Below are 20,763 nucleotides of genomic sequence, written 5' to 3' on the forward strand. Positions count from 1 at the left end.
GCAAAGCCGTGTATTTTTCGTCCGTTGCAGGCGGCCGGCGCAATCTCCGTGAAAGAAGCGCTCCAGTGACAAAAGCACGAGCAGATCGCCTAAATGCCGGTGGCCGCGAGAATTTCTCTAGTTTCTGAAGAATTTTTCGGGACCCATGCTCTACTCATACTGCATCCGAATATACGCCTCCCGACCCGGCGCGGAAGTCTCAGAGCACCGGCCCGGCGCGGGTTAATGTGGTAGCATACTAGCATAGACCTCACAGAGGTCTATGCTCCTAAAGAATAAGCTTTAACCCACGCCCTGGTCGGGTCTGATTATAACGCGACCTGAGGCCTGTTTCACTAAAAACTTGCGATTACAAGTGTTTGAACTTTACAATTCATAAGTATTTTTGCAAACTATGTAAAATCGGATTTCACTAAACTTCATCACCAGCGGCACCTCCGATGAAAAGAGTTGGTAAATAAACTTGTAAACAGTAAAATTGTTTTTCATCAAGAACTATAACATGTTACAGATATTGCTTCTTTTTATCAATCTATGTCTAGTTTTCATGTCAGAAACTGCAGGAATAAATTAAAAATAATTATGCTGTTTCTGAATGGTATAAATGATAGTTCACAATATCTTATTATTGAAAGAAAATAGCACGTAAAGCATTTGACAGCAGAAGACTGTTGAATGCAATTATGGCGCGCGAATGACAAAACATGACGATATTTATTTATTGCTCGTAGCTGGTTCGTAGGGAATGTGCTAAGTGAAAAAGAGCATATAATGACTCAGCATATCATATTTGTTTTAAATAGTTGATTGCTTTGCATCATTGCACAAAAAGTAATAAAATTCCAAACGTAAGGGCCACTGGAATTTCGGGTTTGTAAGTACAAAGTTTTCTTTCAAGTTTTTGGTCTTCGTGAAACAGAAAGTTTGCGATTTCGATGTTTCTTACAAACTTTTTTCTTGTAAAAAAAGTTGGTAAATTTTAAACTCAAAATTCATGCCCGAAGGTTTCGTGAAATCCAAATTTCAAATGTTGGTAATTATTTATTTTAAACTCAAGTTTTTTTCTTTGTAATTGCACACTTTATTTGTTAGTGAAACAGGCCTCTGGTGGAGTGGGGGCTAGTTTTGCCCTTCCCTCGTACCTCCAGAACTACTGGACGGATTTTAAAAAATCGAGCGTCGTTCGATAGCCCTGACCCTGTTTCATGGGCGCTGCCAGCGCGCTGCCAGCACAGGTGTCAAGTGTCAACTTGGGTTTCCATGGAGAAATCAATAAGCCCATTGCTCCAACACTACCACAAGTGTGACGTCAGCTCGCGAAATGCACTGGCATCGCCCGGCAGCGTGGCCGGCAGGTTTGTTCCCGTCGCTCCTCCAACCTCCTCCAAGCTCCTCTAACCTCCTCTCGTTTCAAAAAATCGTTCCCGTCGCTCCTCCAAGCTCCTCCAAGCTCATCTTGATTTCACATCTCACCACCACTATTTGCCTCCTCCCTCATCCCAAACGAAAGTTGGGGTGAGACTAAATGCTTACTTCGAAATCTAAGCTGCGTTGCGGCATTGGCGGTTATGTGCGGCGTGTATGCCGCATGATTAGTAAGCGGCGACCACTAAATTAAAAACTCAATAGCTTTGACCTGTTTTCAATGGATAACACTGCATACCAAAAATGTCCATCGCTCTCGTCATAGGATATTTAGATTTAAATAACTAACTTATCTACATCATTGTTTTGAACCAAATTAATACTCAGCCGCGAACGTATAAGGTATAACCCCTTGCCGTTTCGCTCCTGATCAAGCTAGAGCTTCGCGGAAAAAACGAGCGTGTTACCCGTGACGAGAGAAAGCCGATGATACCCAATTTTAAGGTCCTAGGTCATCGGTTGACCTTCCAGGTCAGGTCAATGACCCAAAAAGCGGGAAAATTGGGACCTGTTGGAACGTCGTAGTGTGGCTGCTATGGGGTTTTTCGGGGTGCTGATCACGAATATCATGCTAGTTTTGATCACAGATGATGTCTTCATTCATTTAGGCCAGGTCAGGTCAGGTCAACCAGTAGAGGTCCTGCCAGGTATTTGTAGTAGGTGTCAACCGCCTCTGACAGCCTCGTAACATGTTACGAAGGCACCAAAACTACTTTGTAAACGTTCATGTGGTTGCTTAATTCGAATTCAGCTCGAAAAAACTGACCTAGAAACATGTCAAACTCGAAAAAGTGAACCGAGGTCACCAAAAGTCAATGACCTGACCTGACCTTCACGTGACCTTGACACCCACCCTAATGCATGGGGGCAACATCATATCACATGTTTGAACGCTTGAAACCAGAAAAGACTGCAAACGCGCTGCTAATGCGAGCCGACATACGCTGAATCGCGGTTCCGGCCAAACATGGTCTCGAAAAGTAGGTCACAGGTCAAAGGTCATTTGGGTCAGGGTCATGAAATTTTCAGGATGGGTGTTAAATTGATAAATGCGAGGGTACTGAAAGTTTCGTCGCGATCAGCCGCTTTTTAAGCGAGTTATTCGCGAAAAACCTTAGGGGGGTTGCATCAACCCCCCCCCCGTGCGGGCGAGGTCATGTTTTGATAGCAAGACTGAAACAGACTTTTTTGGGTAGCCAGGAAATCGCATGCCAGAGCCTATTCAAATTCTTTTATCGGCCTTTATATGCACCAGTCGCATACAGGTACGGGATTTAGCATACGATTTCCAGACAATCGAAAGACTGTTTGGAGACAACAAAGGAAGGAATGAGTGAGTTAAGTTGAAAGTATTAATTTGGTTCAAAATGATGATGTAGATAACCTTGTTATTTAAAGCTAAATATCTTATGACGAGAGCGGTTGGCATTTTTGGTATGCAGTGTTATTCATTGAGAACCGGTCGGAGCGTTTGAGTCTTTAATTTAGTGGTCGCCGCTTACTAATCATGCGGCATACACGCCGCACATAACCGCCAATGCCGCAACGCAGCTTAGATTTCGAAGTAAGCATTTAGTCCCACCCCGAAAGTTGGATTTTTAGAGGAGGCTCTGCGTAGACATATTTGGCGCACGTAATACAAATGTGAATTGTTTATAAATGACATTTTAGGGAAGTGGAATTGATTTTAGTGATCGATGAGGATGGGATATCTTTTAAAGGGACTATCCCACCTTCTAAAATGTTGTTAAAACCATTTAAATTGTGCCCGACTTTAAAGATTGGATGACCAGGAACACGGTTCTGGCATTTATTTTTCATTAAACATCTTAGGCTTCCCATATTCCAAACACAAACATTCAAATATGTGACGTCACAGCCCAAAATTACCTCCTTCCCCAGGCCACATTACTGTCATAAAGCTGATTCTTTTTACTCTGTAGGCACCACAACAAAGTTCAGACCAAGTTTTAAGCGATTTTTCAACGAACAAACCCATTTAAATCAGAATGACTAAACGAGGTGACGTCACACTAACGGTCGCTCCATGTTGAAGATAGGGCCTTGTACAAGGCCCATTTTCAAATGAAGGGAACGAATTTCTTCAACACCAAGAGGCCGCGGGGGTTGCAACCTAGATAGATAGTGGTTTCTGAACCTCGCCGCAAACTTGGCTATCTCAACTCAATCCCCATGTTAAAGGTGGGATAGTCCCTTTAATAGTAATGCTCGATATCTATCTTTGGTTATTTTATTAGAAAGCGATTATTAGCTCTGAATTTATGTTTGCGCGCCATAAATCGCCATCCGTTACAGCCCGCAAACAGCTGATTTCCTCGCAAAAATGTTCCCGTGGCTCCTCTGAAACGGCTCTCCTACAAGTTCATCCAAGCTCATCCGAGATTTTTTTGGAGGAGCGACGGGAACAGACCCATATCTATCTTTGGTTATTTTATTAGAAAGCGATTATTAGCTCTGAATTTATGTTTGCGCGCCATAAATCGCCATCCGTTACAGCCCGCAAACAGCTGATTTCCTCGCAAAAATGTTCCCGTGGCTCCTCTGAAACGGCTCTCCTACAAGTTCATCCAAGCTCATCCGAGATTTTTTTGGAGGAGCGACGGGAACAGACCCCATCTGTTCGAAACGGTGTTCGAATTGTTGCTAGAGTATCTGCAAAAAGAAAATGACATCAATGATACAGCAATAAGGTGGCATAAAGAAACGTGACTTAATTTTGGGAGGATGTGTTTTTAATAAAGCTGAGATTAATGAATAATGAATTAAGTTTTGTAATTAACATAATGAAAGCAGCTATGTCTTTATCATCATTATTCGAATTCGAATTGAATTCGAATTCGAATTCAATTCGAATATGGTGTTCGAAACACCATATTCGAAACGGCTGATGAAATCGCAGGCACGTAGCTAGGATTTGGCCAAGGGAGGGGCGGAGGAATCCCGGGGGCCTCCTTTCTACAGAGGGCCTCCTCCCTAAAGGGGCCTCCTTTCTACAGAGGGTCTCATGCCTACATACAACATAATGCAGACTTTTGTTCAGCTTTCATATGGCCAGCGCACTGGTATGTTTCTTTATTCTTCCCGCTGCAGCGGTAAGAAACATACGCATACCACAAGTCTCGAAGTGGCATGGTAACTGGCAAAAAAAAAACTCGGGCGCCGGCGGCGGCGGCGGCGGCGGCGGCCGGACCGCAGCAGGAGGGGGAGGATCTGCGAGGAATGGGTGGATACTGGTTGACGATCAGAGTAACACTTGGTGTATTATCATATATCGTTCAAGCGCTTAACCGTATTCCGGGCGGGCTCTGAAAGACTCTGAATCGGGCGGGGGCCTTTTTGGCCCCCGTCAGAACTCGAAAAGCACGAATCGTAGCGACAAACGGCAACGGCGTTTGATAGTTCGTTGAACGACTTACAACTTTTGTAACAACTTTTTTGGTTCAGGTCAATATTGAAGTCGCCAGAGGTCATAACAAATAGCATGGTTTATAACGACCTACATAGATAGGTCAACTTCAAAATCTGACCTAGGAAGGTCACGCTGGGTACCAATCGGCGCGTCATGACCAGGCGAACGGTTTGGTACACTAACAACTATGTCTTGGAATTTTGATATCGATGACATAAGGTCAGGTCAATTTTGCGACCTTAAATTGAAAGTCACCTTTTTAGACAGAAGTCATTATAAACACTCTTAAACACTGAATTACTTGTATCTTTGACACACTGAACATGAAAATGGCACCCGTGACCCCTTTTTATAACCCTGAGGTCATCTCAGGTCACCAATGGTATCTGACTTTTTCGCGAATAACTTTTGATAGAGGCATGCTAGAGCGATGAATACACCTTAGTTGTGTTTGGCTCGACGATACGGAATGGATGGACTGATATGGAACTTAGCCCTTATCGGTTAGGTCATGACCTTGACCTGAGGCCAAATTTTCAAGTTGACCTTTCAAGGTCAATTGATAGTTCATTCCACACGTCTTGACGAGAGGAACAAGATGCTGGTAAAGGGAAGTTCGTGCAAATTTTGAGACGAAGGTTATTGCCGAAAACTGGTTTCCGAAAATATCGGCTATTTTGGCAGTTTTTGCGGCCACTGCAGGTAAAACCGTTGACGGCAAAACCGTTGACGGCAGCCGGCATGATTTCTCTGAGCGCATTTATACAAATAATTTGTCTACATAGGATAGGGCCTTCTGTTTACAGAGGACCTCCTCCCCTGTCCCTTCCTACAGTGGGCGGCGACGCGGTTTGGGAGTCTGTTCTGTAAGTACAGTTTCCTGAGTTCTCAGTTCTCACTATAGTGAGATCTGAGAACTCTCTATAGAGAGTAGCAGGGAACAGAAGCCAGAAGGTAATTTGCTTACAGTGGGCCTCCACTCTATGTACTTAATAAACGACGCTGTCTTTGACTACCGGGGGCCTCCTGCCCACAGAGGGCCTCTTATCTACAGAGGGCTTCCTCTCTACAGATTGCCTCTTATCTACAGAGGGCCTCCTCTCTGCTGAGGGTGTCTTTCTCTCCAGAGGGCCTCCTTTACAGAGGGCATCCTCTCTACAGAGGGCCTCCTCTCTACAGAGGGCTTCCTATCTATGTAGGGCCTCCTCTCTTCAGAGTCTCGTCTCTACACAGGACCTCCTCTATACAGAGGACCTCATCTCTGCAAAGGGCCTTTGCTCTTCAGAGGGCCCTCACTCTACAGAGGGCCTCCTACCTACAGAGGACCTCCTTTCTACTGAGGGAGTCCTCCTCTACAGAGGGCCTCCTCTCTTCAGACGATCTCCTCTCTACAGAGGGCCTCCTCTCTTCAAAGGGCCTTCTGATTTCAGACGGTTTCCTCTTTACAGAAGGCCTGCTCTCTACAGAGGGCCTCTTTTTACAGAGGGCCTCTTTTTTACAGAGGGTTTCCTTTTTGCAGAGGGCCTCCTCTCTACAGGGGGTCTCCTCTCTAAGGGGGCCTCCTCTCTACACAGGGCCTCCTACCCACAGAGGGCCTCCTCTCTACTGAGGAGTCAGAGGGGCCCTAGCGGTCAGACACAGACACTAGTGGTTATTCACAGGAGATGAGAAGGGCCCTAGCTGTCACTTGTCAGGCTGGTCAGAGGGCCCTGATTGTTCTGACGTCATTTTTTAGATTCCCGCGTGAATTTCTTTCGCCTCCGACGTGATTTTGGCCAGTTGGATTCAGGACGAAAGGATTCAGGCCAACGTGGGCCTTCGGCCCACGTTGGTCTGAATCCTTTCGGGGGGCCTCCTGAAAACCCCAAGGGAGGGGCGGGCGCCCCATCCGCCCCCCCTTGGCTACGTCCCTGTGAAATCGCATACGTTGATTCGATTGGTGGTGTTTTCGTCACGATCGGCCCAGTAATTCCTGAGATATAGAATGGCTGCCATAGGCCACAACGGTCATGTGACCTCCCAAGGTCACCGAGGTCACCTGAGGTTAGAGCACTTAACGGATAGGCTTTTTAGGATCCGGCCCGGCCCATATCCGGCAAGTCATATCCAGATCCGCCCATTATCCGCCTTTCTTTGAATATCAGAATCCGGCCCACCCATGGCCCGTATTGCAGCCAAACTTCCAAAAAATATCCGTAATAATCCGTTTCACCAATAACTGGTTTCACCCAAAACTGGACTAACAAATTCAATCTAAGGGACCAGACAGCCATACATCTCACAGACCATCATGAGATGCCTATTACTTTAATCAAACCTCTGCTGCCGCTTAACACATTAGGTTAATTTTTAACTTCAATGTTGAATGTTAAAATTTTGATCCGTTTTGATCCGGGTTCATAGGCGGCGGAACGATTTGAGACAAGGGGGGGCACCAGCTCAAGGAGCCAAACCTAGGGTACCCCCAAGTCCTGTTTTCTCATCGGATTTAGGCCACTTATTTTTCGTCACAGCCCTGACACGATGATTTTTTATTTTTTTTCTAAACGAAAATGGCAGTTCATCCCCGTACCTATGTGTGGTACTGGTTAACTTTAAGCTGATCCTCAAGTAACTATGTGTTTGTCTCTTCCTTATTCTCGTTTGATAAATTCCATTAATCCTACATGTATCAAATTACCAAGAAGCCATCGCAGTACTAATCAGTGGCGAATCCCAGGGGGGAGGTCACATGGGTCATGACTTTGGGCCTGGGGTCACCACATGCCTGCCAGGAGCACCACAGGCTGACAGCCGACAGGGGCACCACAGGCCCGCCAGGGGTACCACAGGCCTAGCAGGGGCACCACGGGCCTGTCAGTGGCACCACAGGCCTGTCAGGAGCACCATCGGCCTAGCAAAAGCACTACAGGTCTTCCAGGGGCACCGCAGACCTGCCAGGGGCACCAGAGGCCTGCCAGGGGTACTATCGGCTTCGCAGGGGAACCACCGGCCTCGCAAGGGCACCATGGGCCTGGCAAGGGCACCACAAGCCTGTCGTTGGCACTTTAGGATTGTCAGGGGCACCACAAACCTGTCAAGGGCACATGCGTTCTAACAGGCACCACAGGCTCGCCAGAGGCACCACAGACCTGCCAAGGCCCAGGGACACCACAGGCCTAGCAAGGACACCACAGGCCTGTCAGGGGCACCACGTGCCTGTCAGGGCCCATGGGCACCTAAGTCATGTGCAGGGCCCACCGTAGGCTTGTCAGGGGGCAGGATAGGTAGGTACCACAGTCTTTCTAGGGGCACCAGCGGCCTAGCAGGGGCACCAGTCATCACACGACTAACCAAAAATAAAGAAAATAAAAAAAACTGAAAATAGGGCACCACCAAAATTAAGTGGCCGAAATCCGTTGAGCTTTTAATTTTGGGTATAGGTAGGGGCACCACTTCGATTCATGACCCTCCCCTTGGAGTTCTCCCGAATCCGCCCCTGGTACTAATACATCAAATTTAAGGGGGGGCACCTTGCTATTGGTGCCCCCCTTGCAGAATTCAAGGGGGGCACGGTGCCCCGGTGCCCCCCCGTTCCGCCGCCTATGTCCGGGTTCAACCTTCAATTCCCAAATCCGGCCCGCCCATATCCGTTCTTTTTTAACAAATTTAGAATCCAATCCTATCCGGTCCGCGGATTTATCCGTGGATAACGGATTTATTCGGCCCATGAAGTGCTCTACCTGAGGTCACCATATTCGAAATGGCTGATGAAATCGCATACGCTGAATCGACTGGTGGTATTTTCGTCACGATCGGCCCGGTAGTTCCTGAGTTATAGAATGGCTGCCATAGGCCACAATGGTCATGTGACCTCCCAAGGTCACCGAGGTCACCTGAGGTCACCATATTCGAAACGGCTGATAAAATCGCATACGCTGAATCGACTGGTGGTGTTTTCGTCGCGATCGGCCCAGTAGTTCCTGAGTTATAGAATGGCTGCCATAAGCCACATCGGTCATGTGACCTCCCAAGGTCACCGAGGTCACCTGAGGTCACATTATTCGAAACGGCTGATGAAATCGCATACGCTGAATCGACTGGTGGTGTTTTCGTCGCGATCGGCCCAGTAGTTCTTGTGTTATAGAATGGCTGCCATAGGCCACATCGGTCATGTGATCTCCCAAGGTCACCGAGGTCACCTGAGGTCACCATATTCGAAACGGCTGATGAAATCGCATACGCTGAATCGACTGGTGGTGTTTTCGTCACGATCGGCCCAGTAGTTCCTGAGTTATAGAATGGCTGCCATAGGCCACATTGGTCATGTGACCTCCCAAGGTCACCTGAGGTCACCATATTCGAAACGGCTGATGAAATCGCATACGCTGAATCGACTGGTGGTGTTTTCGTCACGATCGGCCCAGTAGTTCCTGAGTTATAGAATGGCTGCAATAGGCGAAAACGTAAAGTTGACCTTTTGAGGTCACCGAGGTCACCTGAGGTCACCATATTCGAAACGGCTGATGAAATCGCATACGCTGATTCGACTGGTGGTGTTTTCGTCACGATCGGCCCAGTAGTTCCTGAGTTATAGAATGGCTGCAATAGGCGTCAATGCCGAGTTGACCTCTTGAGGTCACCGAGGTCACCTGGGGTCACGAGCTTCGAAACGGCTGATAAAATCGTACCTCCTGATTCGAATGGTGTTTCGTTCGTTCCGATCGGTCCAGTAGTTCCTGAGTTATAGAATGGCTGCAAGGGTGGCGGTCGAATAGTGTTGTCCGTTTCAGAGGAGCCACGGGAACATTTTCGCGAGGAAATCAGCTGTTCGCGGGCTGTAACGGTCGGCGATTTATGGCGCGCAAACATAAATCAAGAGATAATAATCGCTTTCTAATAAAATAACCTTAGATTAATATCAAACATTACTATTTAAAGATATCCAATCGTCATCAATCACTAAAATCATTTCCACTTCCCTCAAATCTCATTTATAAACAATTCACATTTGTATTACGTGCGCCAAATATGTCTACGCAAGAGCCTCCTCCAAAAAACCAACTTTCGTTTGGGATGAGGGAGAGGCAAATAGTGGTGGTGAGATGTGAAATCAAGATGAGCTTGGAGGAGCTTGGAGGAGCGACGGGAACGATTTTTTGAAACGGGAGGAGGTTAGAGGAGCTTGGAGGAGGTTAGAGGAGCGACGGGAACAAACCCACATATTATTCCCCTTGTAAAAACTGTCCACCTGTAAAAACTGTCGAAGCAAAATTAATTTCATTGATCTCGGGGTCACCGATGACGTCACAAGACAGGTCAAAGGTCGCCTTTTTCACCATGTAGGTACAGGCCTTTGAGGAGATGCATTATAACAGCGAGTAAAAGGCATGATATCGAAAATCATCGATAGAGCGTCGGTTGCCTAATACATATGTTGCTTAAAGAGGTCACTGCTACCAGAGCAGTGTTCGGTCGCTGTTTTTTTCATCAGCACGCTGTCGGTTTTCCCATATAAGTTATTGCTGGCGCTTCTTGGCCTCTCATTGGTCGAATGAATAGACCACGTGAATTCGACCAATGAGGAGCCGAGAAACAGCAGCATGCTCGCAGCCTGCTGATAAAAAACTGCGACCGAACAGCGCCCAGGTCAGGTCACAGTTCAGGTCACTAACGGTCAAAATATGGACCAAACTATACTAGGGCCGTGTGATACATGTCTTTTAGCCAAAATTACATTTCCAATTCAATGGTGCAGGTGCTGGTTAGACGACCATTGGGGACGGTTTACATAGGTTACCTAGGTTCTGGTGGAGGTCAGGTCAAGGTCAGCCGTCAGGTAAAAAAGAACAAATTTCAAAGCTGTAACTTTGCATAAAATTGGTATCGTTTCGATGCAGCTCATCACAGGGAATCTAATGGTGGTCTTAGTTACGGAGCGAGCGGAGTCTTTCCTTAGATTAACGGAAATTCCTGAGTATGAGCGGCCGGCCGGCCGTGCGGACGCTTTTGCGAGGCTTATATCTCAGCTCGACCGATTTACATGCGGTAATTTTTGTAGGGTAGCTTCATTCCTTCTACCAAGTACTTGACTATTCCTGATGCATGTGGGTGACCCCTTATGCACGTGCCATGTGCAAAACGAAGAGGTGTCAGTTTTATAATTGTTGCAATATCCCGGTAACTACTTGGCCGACTGCGCTGAAAGTTGGCATGTAGGTAGGCACCCACTAGGCACTGCATATCCATGTGCCAGAGTTGGGGTGCTGCTGCACGTGCGCACGTGCAGGGGTCGTTTCCAGATCTCGAGAACGGCTCGACCGATTGCGCTCAAATTTGGCACACAGTTAGGGACCGGTTAGTAGGGTGCCGTGCACAAGTCAGTTGGAGGTACCCCCTCGCAATTTCGCACGTGCAAGGCCCACCCTCTCGCTCGCTCCGTTAGTCGCCCCAAAAGGCGTTATACTGGTGTTATAGTCTGTTTTTCGTATCTTCTACCTTCACTCAAAGATGTTTTGCGTCTCCAGCACGTTTTTAGGGTATAGTTTTCAAATCTTGACCGCATGGTCCACCACTCATTGCAAGAGTTTGTTGCTCGTGTTGGAGTTCGCCTTCGCTGCGCAGATAAAATCGGAAAAGAAACCTTTAAAGGGACTATCCCACCTTTAACATGGGGTTTGAGTTGAGATAGCCAAGTTTGCGGCGAGGTTCAGAAACCACTATCTATCTAGGTTGCAACCCCCGCGGCCTCTTGGTGTTGAAGAAATTCGTTCCCTTCATTTGAAAATGGGCCTTGTACAAGGGCCTATCTTCAACATGGAGCGACCGTTAGTGTGACGTCACCTCGTTTAGTCATTCTGATTTAAATGGGTTTGTTCGTTGAAAAATCGCTTAAAACTTGGTCTGAACTTTGTTGTGGTGCCTACAGAGTAAAAAGAATCAGCTTTATGACAGTAATGTGGCCTGGGGAAGGAGGTAATTTTGGGCTGTGACGTCACATATTTGAAAGTTTGTGTTTGGAATATGGGAAGCCTAAGATGTTTAATGAAAAATAAATGCCAGAACCGTGTTCCTGGTCATCCAATCTATAAAGTCGGGCACAATTTAACTGGTTTTAACAACATTTTAGAAGGTGGGATAGTCCCTTTAAGCTAGAGTATCGCTTGTATTATCGTTATTCGTTACCACGGTTTATTGGTACTGACTACCGACCTATACACAAGGACGTTTTGCTGTTCATAGGTACTTGCATTGTACGAAGCGCTCTTGCTAAGAATATTTAAAGAAAAGTTTAAAGCTTGCACTTCCTTTTCATTGGGTAAAAGAAGTTAAATGTGTTTTATGTTCTGCCATATTTTTTTTCAAATGCTTTATTTATGTTTTGCTTTATTTATGTTGCGATAACTTTTACACCGACGAATAACAAAATTGTCTTAGCCCACGCCCGCTTGGGGGTCCCCAGGCAGATTTGCTTCATCTTAGTTTTCCTATCTGCCTCACGCGATCATCCCGAAAAGTAAGAAAGATGCGAAGACGCGGGAAAGAATCGATAGCTCTCTCAACAATTACTTTCAGCAGTATACGTAATACGTATATAGTATATACCGCATTTTGTTGAGGTTAATAGTGATGGCCACTGAAGGTCATAAATTTAAAAAACTCCCGAGCTCAACATGTTTGGACAAATCTGGCCAAATCTTGTCAACCGATTGAATTACAGCGCCGTCCAGCGCCGTCGAAACATTTTTTGTTCTAGCAGCTATTAGGGGTATTGTCGAAAGCTGCTGGTGATCTTTATCATCTGACATGACTTTTTGACCACTGGCAATCACCAACGCCTTAGGGCTTATATTATGATACACAAATGCAGGTAATAACAACAACAAGCAGGTAATAATAACACCCACGTATGCATTTTTCGTATTATATTGCGCTGAAAGCATGGCGGAGTTGAACTGTGCCACCACCGTCGGTGTCTCTCCGCGCCTCCAACACTTTTCTTTCTGGTATCCAAGGAAGGAAGTTCGTTATTCTGGCGATATTCATTGGTTGTGCTCCTTCTTTACCGCCTTATTTCAGTCACCTAACCCACATTTCTTTTGCTTTTAAACGTTGAAAGAAAACGTTATGATCATTTTGTCTTGTCTGAGACCAAGGCCATTGCCCTTCTGTTGTTTGAAAACATAATGAAATTAGAAAGGGATAATTTTGCCTGAATGAAAATATGATGACACGTTTTATGCAAATGCATTTCACCTGACAAAGAACATTGCATTTTGATTAACGAGATAGGCCAAGGGGACAGACGTTCGATCTTGCGTTCGTGATAAAAATTGACTTTGCAGCGGTGTTGATTTAATTAGATGTTCGCTGGTCGCTGGAGCACGTGATTAGAGAGTTTACCGTCTTTGAGTGAAGGTAGAAGATACGAAAAACAGACTATAGTTTCATTCTACGTGTTTTACAACAGCTAAAAATTTAGTTATGAAGTTATGAAGCTGAAATTTTGCATGTCGATATCAGACAAATAGTTCTATAGGATAAATTCCAGTTTTTTAAATCTTGTTATTTTTAGGGTATTATTTCAAAAAATCAATTTTTCTTTTAAATAATAGGGTCAAAATAAGTTTTAAAAATCTGAGGTACCAGTTTTGTAGCCCAGTTCATTTTCCAGCTTTTTGGTACCTACCTACTGAACATTTTTCTCCATCTTTAAATAGTAGGCATGGAAGCTTTTCCTGCCAAACAATTTTTTGTCAAAAATGCCTGAACACAACCTCACTCTGATGTCATTTGTGGCAAACATATCATAGGCTCTGGAAAAATGCTTGGTGACAAGGTGTAAAAATGATGTACAAGAGGGCAATGGAAAGTTTTGCAATGATCGGCACATTAGTTTTAAAGATAATTATCTTTAAAACTTTCCATGCTTCTTTAAACGTTCCATGCTTCTATCCTCAGGAAACTGAAATCCTTCTCCTCCACGCCGCAACCCCCCTCCGGGCTGGACAGGCAACTTTATCTCATGCGGGCTGCTCCCTTGGAGCGGCACCGCTGCTCCTGAGGGAGCGCACCCCGTAGCCGGGTGCAGTGAGTGCCTTGGGGCTGGGTGGCCTGTCCTCTGGACGGGCTCAGCCCCGGCGACTCACTAGGGTGCCTGCCCAGACCAATGTCTCCCCCTAATTCCTATCATCCTTCCGGCTCTGCAATGGTCTTGTCGACCGAAAGGGCCTAACCCAACAAAACAAAAAACAAAAAACAAAATGAGACTCGTTCTTCACACCGCGTGTGTTACTGAGGTTTGTTTGAAAGATCTTCCTCGAACAAGGTGTATGTATGTGTGTGTGTGTTTGTGCGAGTGTGTGTATATGGGTGAATGCATTTTATCTGTGCTTTTTGAATAAAGACAGACGGTGTTTTATGACGTTTTGTTTCCTTTTTATTGTGTCCTGATCACTGGGCTTACCAAACAAATAAAATACGCCACCTTCAAAGAACACAATGCTGTGTTAGGTCACTGACCTAATGTGACCTTGACCCGGCCCATACCTACTCAAAAACACCACCAATGTATTCTCCGTGAAGTAAGCTTTCATATGACACCCATATTGCCTATGATTCTCGACGTTCTCGGCAGATGTCATTTTCATGTCAGGTCATGACCACATTGTTGACCTCAGTTTGAGGTCAACGGGTCCGATATACCAACCAAATCACATACCACTATTAAGAGCATGGATAAGACATCTCTGATAGAAAAAATCAGAATTTTTAAAATAGGACAAATTTGAAAGGTCACGGGGTCAAGAAAAGGTCACGAGGTCAAAGGGTCAAAAAATGACCCTGGGATTTCGTTCACATTTTTGCTAGACGCACCAGCCTTTGCGCTTCTTATTTCATATATAACTTTTTTTGATCCGGTGAACCGTTGCAGAGATAAAAAATACTTTATATTTCAATGTTCCGGAAAACCTAAAAATTTGCATGACCCATATCTCATGACCCCTGTGACCTAGAGACTAAAAATTTACTGGGACGAAGAAGTGCCCATAGGTCAACTTACATGCCAAATTTGAGCAAAATCGGAGAGGTCATGGTGAACAATTGGGAAAAAATTAGGTGATTTGTGGTGGAATTGCCCATATGCAAAAAGAACTGGAGTGGGGTAAAAACAAATTGCCCCCACCCCCAACCAGGGCACAGGTTATAAGGTCTTATGATGCTCAATTATAGTGTTGGTTTCAAAACACACACTCTGGAAAGATGTCAAAAATATTACCAAAGCTATATCAATGATGCCTATCAGTAAACAGCAAAGCCTGTGAACTGTGCCTACTAATCAAATAGGTACATTAAGAGTAGGTAGGTACAGTCATTCAGGCATTGCCCATTGCCCTATCTGCATCCTTACCTTGGATCAATCTCCCTCATTTCAATCTCTGATAACCTGCTTTCAACCATATCATGAAGGAACATGGCATTGAAGTATGGAATGTTGGCAGCAAGAACAAGCTTGTGAGCAGTGAAAGACTGGCCATCCACCTGAAATAAACAACACAATCACAGGAAACAGCTGTCAGTATATGTGAAGATGAAAGCTGAGTGGTATGTAGGTTTTGTATGTTGTAGGTTGGTACCTAGGTAGTAGGATAGTAGGTTGAAGGTTAATTATAGGTTGATGGTTAGTAGGTTACTAGATACTGGTAAAGTAAGAGTGGATTATATGTTTTATCTACTCTGACTTTATCTTCACATTTACCACCTACTACCCAGCCGCAAACACTGCACAGCTGACATCCACGTGTGATTTGTGACTTTATGTTGCCAAAACTTCAGTGGTCATTGGTGCGGACGCCCGTGAGAACAGGGCGCCGGAGCACAGAGGGCATATTGAGTCACGTGACTATTAAGAACTTCCCCCTCTCAATGCCTTCTACATACTGGATGTCACCTGGTTTAGGTGAAAGAATTTCAAGAGCCTTGATCAAATCGCCCCAGGCGCTCTGTTTTCACCGTCGCCCATTGGCACCTACCTACCTACAATCAGAATCATGACTCAAGACCATGTAACATATTTCTCAATTCAGGCAATATTTTACCAGACATATCACCCTATGTTATAGGACAACCCTTGACGGAGACTCGCAGGTGACGTCAGCATTACTGTTGCCAATGCCCAATGCGTTTCGTTTCTATGCATAGAAAGAAATAAAAAAAACATGAAAAATGCACTTTACATTCCCCTACAACCTATAAGAAAGCTCTGATCAGATTTTTTATTGTAAAACATTTCTAAAAAAGTCAAAGCATGCACACCCAATGCACTCAATAGGTAGGTTAATACCTAGGTAGGTACCAACTTTATGGATCATGGTCCGCAGGTGTTCATATGATAGTTAAGCTTGCTTAGCTTAACCATTCAGTGTATTGATAAATCCAACCTTCATAATAACTCACCTTGAGAGTAACATCACAGAGTTTTCCTTCCCGTCGTATCTCTTGCATGACAGGAAAGCCTTTTTCAAAAAGATCTTCCTGAGTGAATATCGTATGGTCCCTGCATCCCGCCATTACTTGTCAAGCAAATAATACCAGGGCGATAGTGTTTGACAATGTTTATAGAAATGAAAACGATGCCTAGCTAGTTGAAACCGTTGAAACTTTGCCAATTCATAGAACGAAGCCCTGCCGGGCTCTGGTATTAACTGGATAATTCGCCAGCTGACGCCGTATGGTGGCGCTAGTGAAGCAGCACCATATGACGTCAGCAGAAAACACCGTGAGCAGCTATGAAATGGGGGAGAGCACCACGGAAATATCGAAAGGTGATGGACATGTACTGACTTTGGTCATTCAAGTACCACCAACAGCATACAAAAACCATATTATATCATCAAGACTGATTCTGGAATCGATTTGTTCGGGTATTTAAAACACATTAAAAATGTTTGTTACCAAATTATGAAACAGAATAAGGATATTCTTGTTCCTTACTTTTACCTTGTGGAGTACTTTTACAATACCTTTTACTTGCTTTCTAGTATGCCCATCACTATCTCAGAATCTGGATTGCAACGCTGTAGGAAAACTTTTTCATTTGTCATTTCTTCCACTTTTGAGCAGTGATAATTTATTTGGTTTTATACATTAAATAATGAAGACGGCTCCTAACTTTTTAGGGTTCTGCAGTGGCTCAGAGAGCAAAATCAGATATTTCCTAGAAACTTGAGGCCACTATTTTCTTATAAGATAGATAATATACAAATATTGACATGTAAATAATGATACGGGTGTATAATTCTGCAGAAATATTAATTCAAAGTATTTATAAATTTTCAAGAACCTTTCTAAAATATTCAATAATGACTTCTTTCAATACAAGGTGGAAGCAATTTCAGTTAAATAAAGCAGTACAAGGCAGTACCTTGAGCTGCGATGATCCATAAGTCATAACCAATCGGCACCTGCAATTTGATCTTCGAGATGTTGTACCCTGCCTCTGTTCCCTGACTTTCCCTTTTCGTTGTGCCGGGTGAAGTGAATATTCTGTGAATATTCTTCTGACAGTCAGTTTTTAGTCCTACATTATGTTGTCAATCAGATTTAATTAGTTCAAAAACCGTCGTAGTCCGTCTCATTCGCAGTCTACATCTCTACATGCGCACCCATACATGCTCAAAATTTTCACTACATATGTACTATGTACCCTGCAGCGTACCCTGATGAAAATTTTTTGTTGAAATCAGAGACACTTCCCAAGGTAGGCCATAGTCCATGGCCATGTATTTAAGTCAAAACAGATGAAACAGATAAACACAATTCCAATCATCAAGTCAACCAGCATCGACAATCTGCACATAAGTTCTAAACCTATTGCAAGACTACTTTGTATTCAAGCGTTGTATTGCAGAAAGGTGGAAGCTGCATGGAATTATGCGACAATTTCAGCGTGCATCCACGCTCGAAAGAGCAGGGTTGATTGTAACAATACCATAATAATAACGTAATTGTAGGTGTTGTGATTCGGTTGTCTCTTGTCTGTGCTGGCCATTGCGCGGGCGGTCCAGCGGCGGAACTCGGCTTCGCCGCCGTGGCGCGCTGGCAGTTGCTCCAGGTGGCGCTCGGCACACCTCGCCAGATGGCGAGCCGGTCTCGAGACTCGAGGTCGCGGGTTGCAGACACTTTGTCAAGGCGGCGGTTCACGGCCCCGAGCTGCAGGGCGCTGCGCTGCCATGCACTGCTGCATTGGTGTGGCGTTTGAGAGGAATTCGTCTCGACGTTCCAGCGTTGCGAATGTGCGAGTTTGTTGATGTTTCCATGGAGACCCAATACACCGCTGCGCGCAGCGCGCTGCAGCACAGTGCCGTGAAACACCGTGTGTCGCCACGGTCGGCCGCTGGCGCAAGATGTCATCTGACAGCCGGCGAGGAACGACCTGTGGAGTGAGCCGTAGCTGCTTATGACGGACCACACAGAAGAACGCCTCACACTCCCGACAGGACAGTCCCCTGAAGTTCCTCATCACCGAGCTGAGGGAGGGACGACTCGTAGTGTCTCAGTCAGGCAGAAGGTATTCCTGCATGCGGGCCGGATGCACCGAGCTTAGGGCCAGAGTCTCCAGTGGCTCCCCTGACCCCTAGCTGGTTTATGAAGTCCAGTTCGGCCACGGTGACTGGAAACAGGTCTGGAGGGACTTGTGGGCGGCCCCCAGGGCCGCAACGTCGCTGCTCGGCACTTCCTCCATGCTGGGGTTGATGGATTCCAGCAGGCAATGCCGAGTGCCCATCAGGAACGAGCAGCGCAGGAGAATATGCTACGGGGTGTCCTCCTCCCAACAGACGGGGCAGAATGCAGCTCTGCAGTGATGGTCAACACACTGATTGCACCCGGCTAGCCGAGAGGGCGCCAGCCTGACTGCAGCGCTACTGGGTAGAGCCGGTCCAGTTGCTGGCTGATGGCTGATAGCTGGTGGACATTCACAGTCGCTGATTGGTTGCCGCAAGTGGGAGTCTGCCACCTGTCAGCAGTCAGAACCAACTGGCTGGCCAGGCCTGGATGGTGCAGGCACTTGTTGCTGTTGGCAGCTTGGTGGCTTACTGTATGTCAATAAAGACTTGTACTTGGATGAGGTTACTCCTTTCCTTGGCAACAGAGTCCATTCTCCTGTTTCCCTCCAGGCCACAGGGGTGAGGGTAAGCTGGAGCACGCAAGCAAGCTAGGAGTGCACTCCGAACCTGTAACACAATAGAATTGCAATTGTAACAAAGACCTGCATGGTCAGCACACATCTGCAGTGACTGTCATCCCAAGTTGGTATGAATTGGAACAAAGTTGGGTCATGGTAGCAGACGTAGCACAAGCTGTCGTGATATGCCATACCGTAGGACTAGGTCGTAGGTTGTAAATTTTAGGTTTAAGGCTGTAGGTTGTAGGTCAGGTTAGGTAAGGTTTGGTTAGAAAGACCCATTCTCGTTGTAACGAATTAAATCACACTCTGTATTGAAACCCATGTTGAAAAGAGAATACTTCAAGCATCCATTTCAGCCAAAAAAAGAACAAAACGTCCGATCAAGAACTTCAGACTTCAGAATCACCCGAAAACTAGCCGACAACAACAATAAGGCGCAAAATACCAGCCTTGACAAAGGTCACGTGGCTCACCACGACCGCACCTCCCAACGCGGCAAAAACACTCAACTCCAATTCGCACATCCGTGACATCAATTAAATGCAACACAACAAAACGACGCAGATCTAATAGCGAGTCACAATTAAATTCACAACACTCGTGCATAGGGCAGCTTGTGCTATGTCTACCTTACCAATACCCAATTTGAATTCCCGAAATTGATGGCAAACAGGCTTTTTGTATAACAAGTGTGGTTAATTGTTCTAATCCCCGCTGCAATGTGAGGGTAACTGCTTTTCTACAATCACAATAATTGAAATCATATAGGTAGGTGTTTCATGTTCAGAAAATGATACAAAATATGACACAATTATAGCTGCAACTGGATAGTGGATACCAACCTCAACTAAAAGTTTCTGCAGCCTTATAACCTAACACATGACTAAATTGCCAAAATAAATCCCTTAGTACAATAGCTTGACTCTAAAATAACAGAACTTTTGCATGCAGACTCTGGAAACTGGAGGGTTTATGAAAAGAAACAAAAATAAACATTCACTAATATCAATATGTTGTTATAAATTTAATATGTAGCATAAGCGCCAATACTGCCTTCATTTACAATTTTGCTACTGTTTCCCACTCACAAACGCTGCCGTCCGTGGACAGCAGCAGCAGCAGTGAAACGTCACCCGTGGTGTGACATCATCACCCATGACGTAATGGAAATCCAGTTGTTACCAAGGCCCGCCCTGCCTGGCGCCTGCCTAGTGATCTCGCACAAGGTATCCAAGGTACGCAAAGTATTTGTTTTTCGAGCATTATAGAGTCAGTGTTTTCGAGTTATCTTCAAATGCCCTATCTGCGTCATTTTCGTCTAAGCAGCCAGCGTTTTTCTTTAAAGGAAATAGTTCACTTTCACGAAATTTTTTTTTTTTTTGCAATGGATTTATGATTTTTTATGTTCAAAATGATCAGCAAAGAAAATAAAACCTTTTTATAACAAAAGATTATTTTCTATATTTTTGATATAGGAAGAACTTTTCAGTTTCTGTAAGGCACACGCGATCCAGTATGAAAAGAGCATGGGTCCCGAAAATTCTTCAGAAGCTAGAGAAATTATCGCGGCCACCGGCATTTGGGCGATCTGCTCATGCTTTTGTTACTGGAGCGCCTCTTTCCCCGAGATTGCGCCGGCCGCCTGCCATGGACGAAAAATACACGACTTTGAAATCCGGCTGATCGTGGGAAAATACCGCCGGAGGTCTCGGTCGGCTATATGCAGGAATTCACCGGGATG

At 45.3% G+C, this 20,763-nt stretch overlaps 1 protein-coding gene across 1 annotated transcript in view; it reads right to left on the bottom strand.

Annotated features, from left to right (window-relative positions):
• The window catches only part of LOC122386373 (kelch-like protein 18), a 34,174-nt gene extending 13,614 nt beyond the window's left edge, over positions 1-20,560 (bottom strand). Inside the window, exons 1-3 of the mRNA XM_043375529.1 lie at positions 20,216-20,560; positions 16,292-16,519; positions 15,246-15,376 (exon numbers count right to left, since the gene is read on the bottom strand). Coding sequence (XP_043231464.1) covers positions 15,246-15,376; positions 16,292-16,405 — 245 coding nt within the window. The 5' untranslated portion in view covers positions 16,406-16,519; positions 20,216-20,560. The remainder of the gene's footprint in view (positions 1-15,245; positions 15,377-16,291; positions 16,520-20,215) is intronic.
• Positions 20,561-20,763: the final 203 nt, after the last annotated feature.

This window comes from Amphibalanus amphitrite, unplaced genomic scaffold (assembly GCF_019059575.1).
Source record: "Amphibalanus amphitrite isolate SeventyFive unplaced genomic scaffold, NRLGWU_Aamphi_draft 000248F_arrow, whole genome shotgun sequence".
In the NCBI taxonomy this organism is placed as follows: Eukaryota; Metazoa; Arthropoda; class Thecostraca; order Balanomorpha; family Balanidae; genus Amphibalanus; species Amphibalanus amphitrite.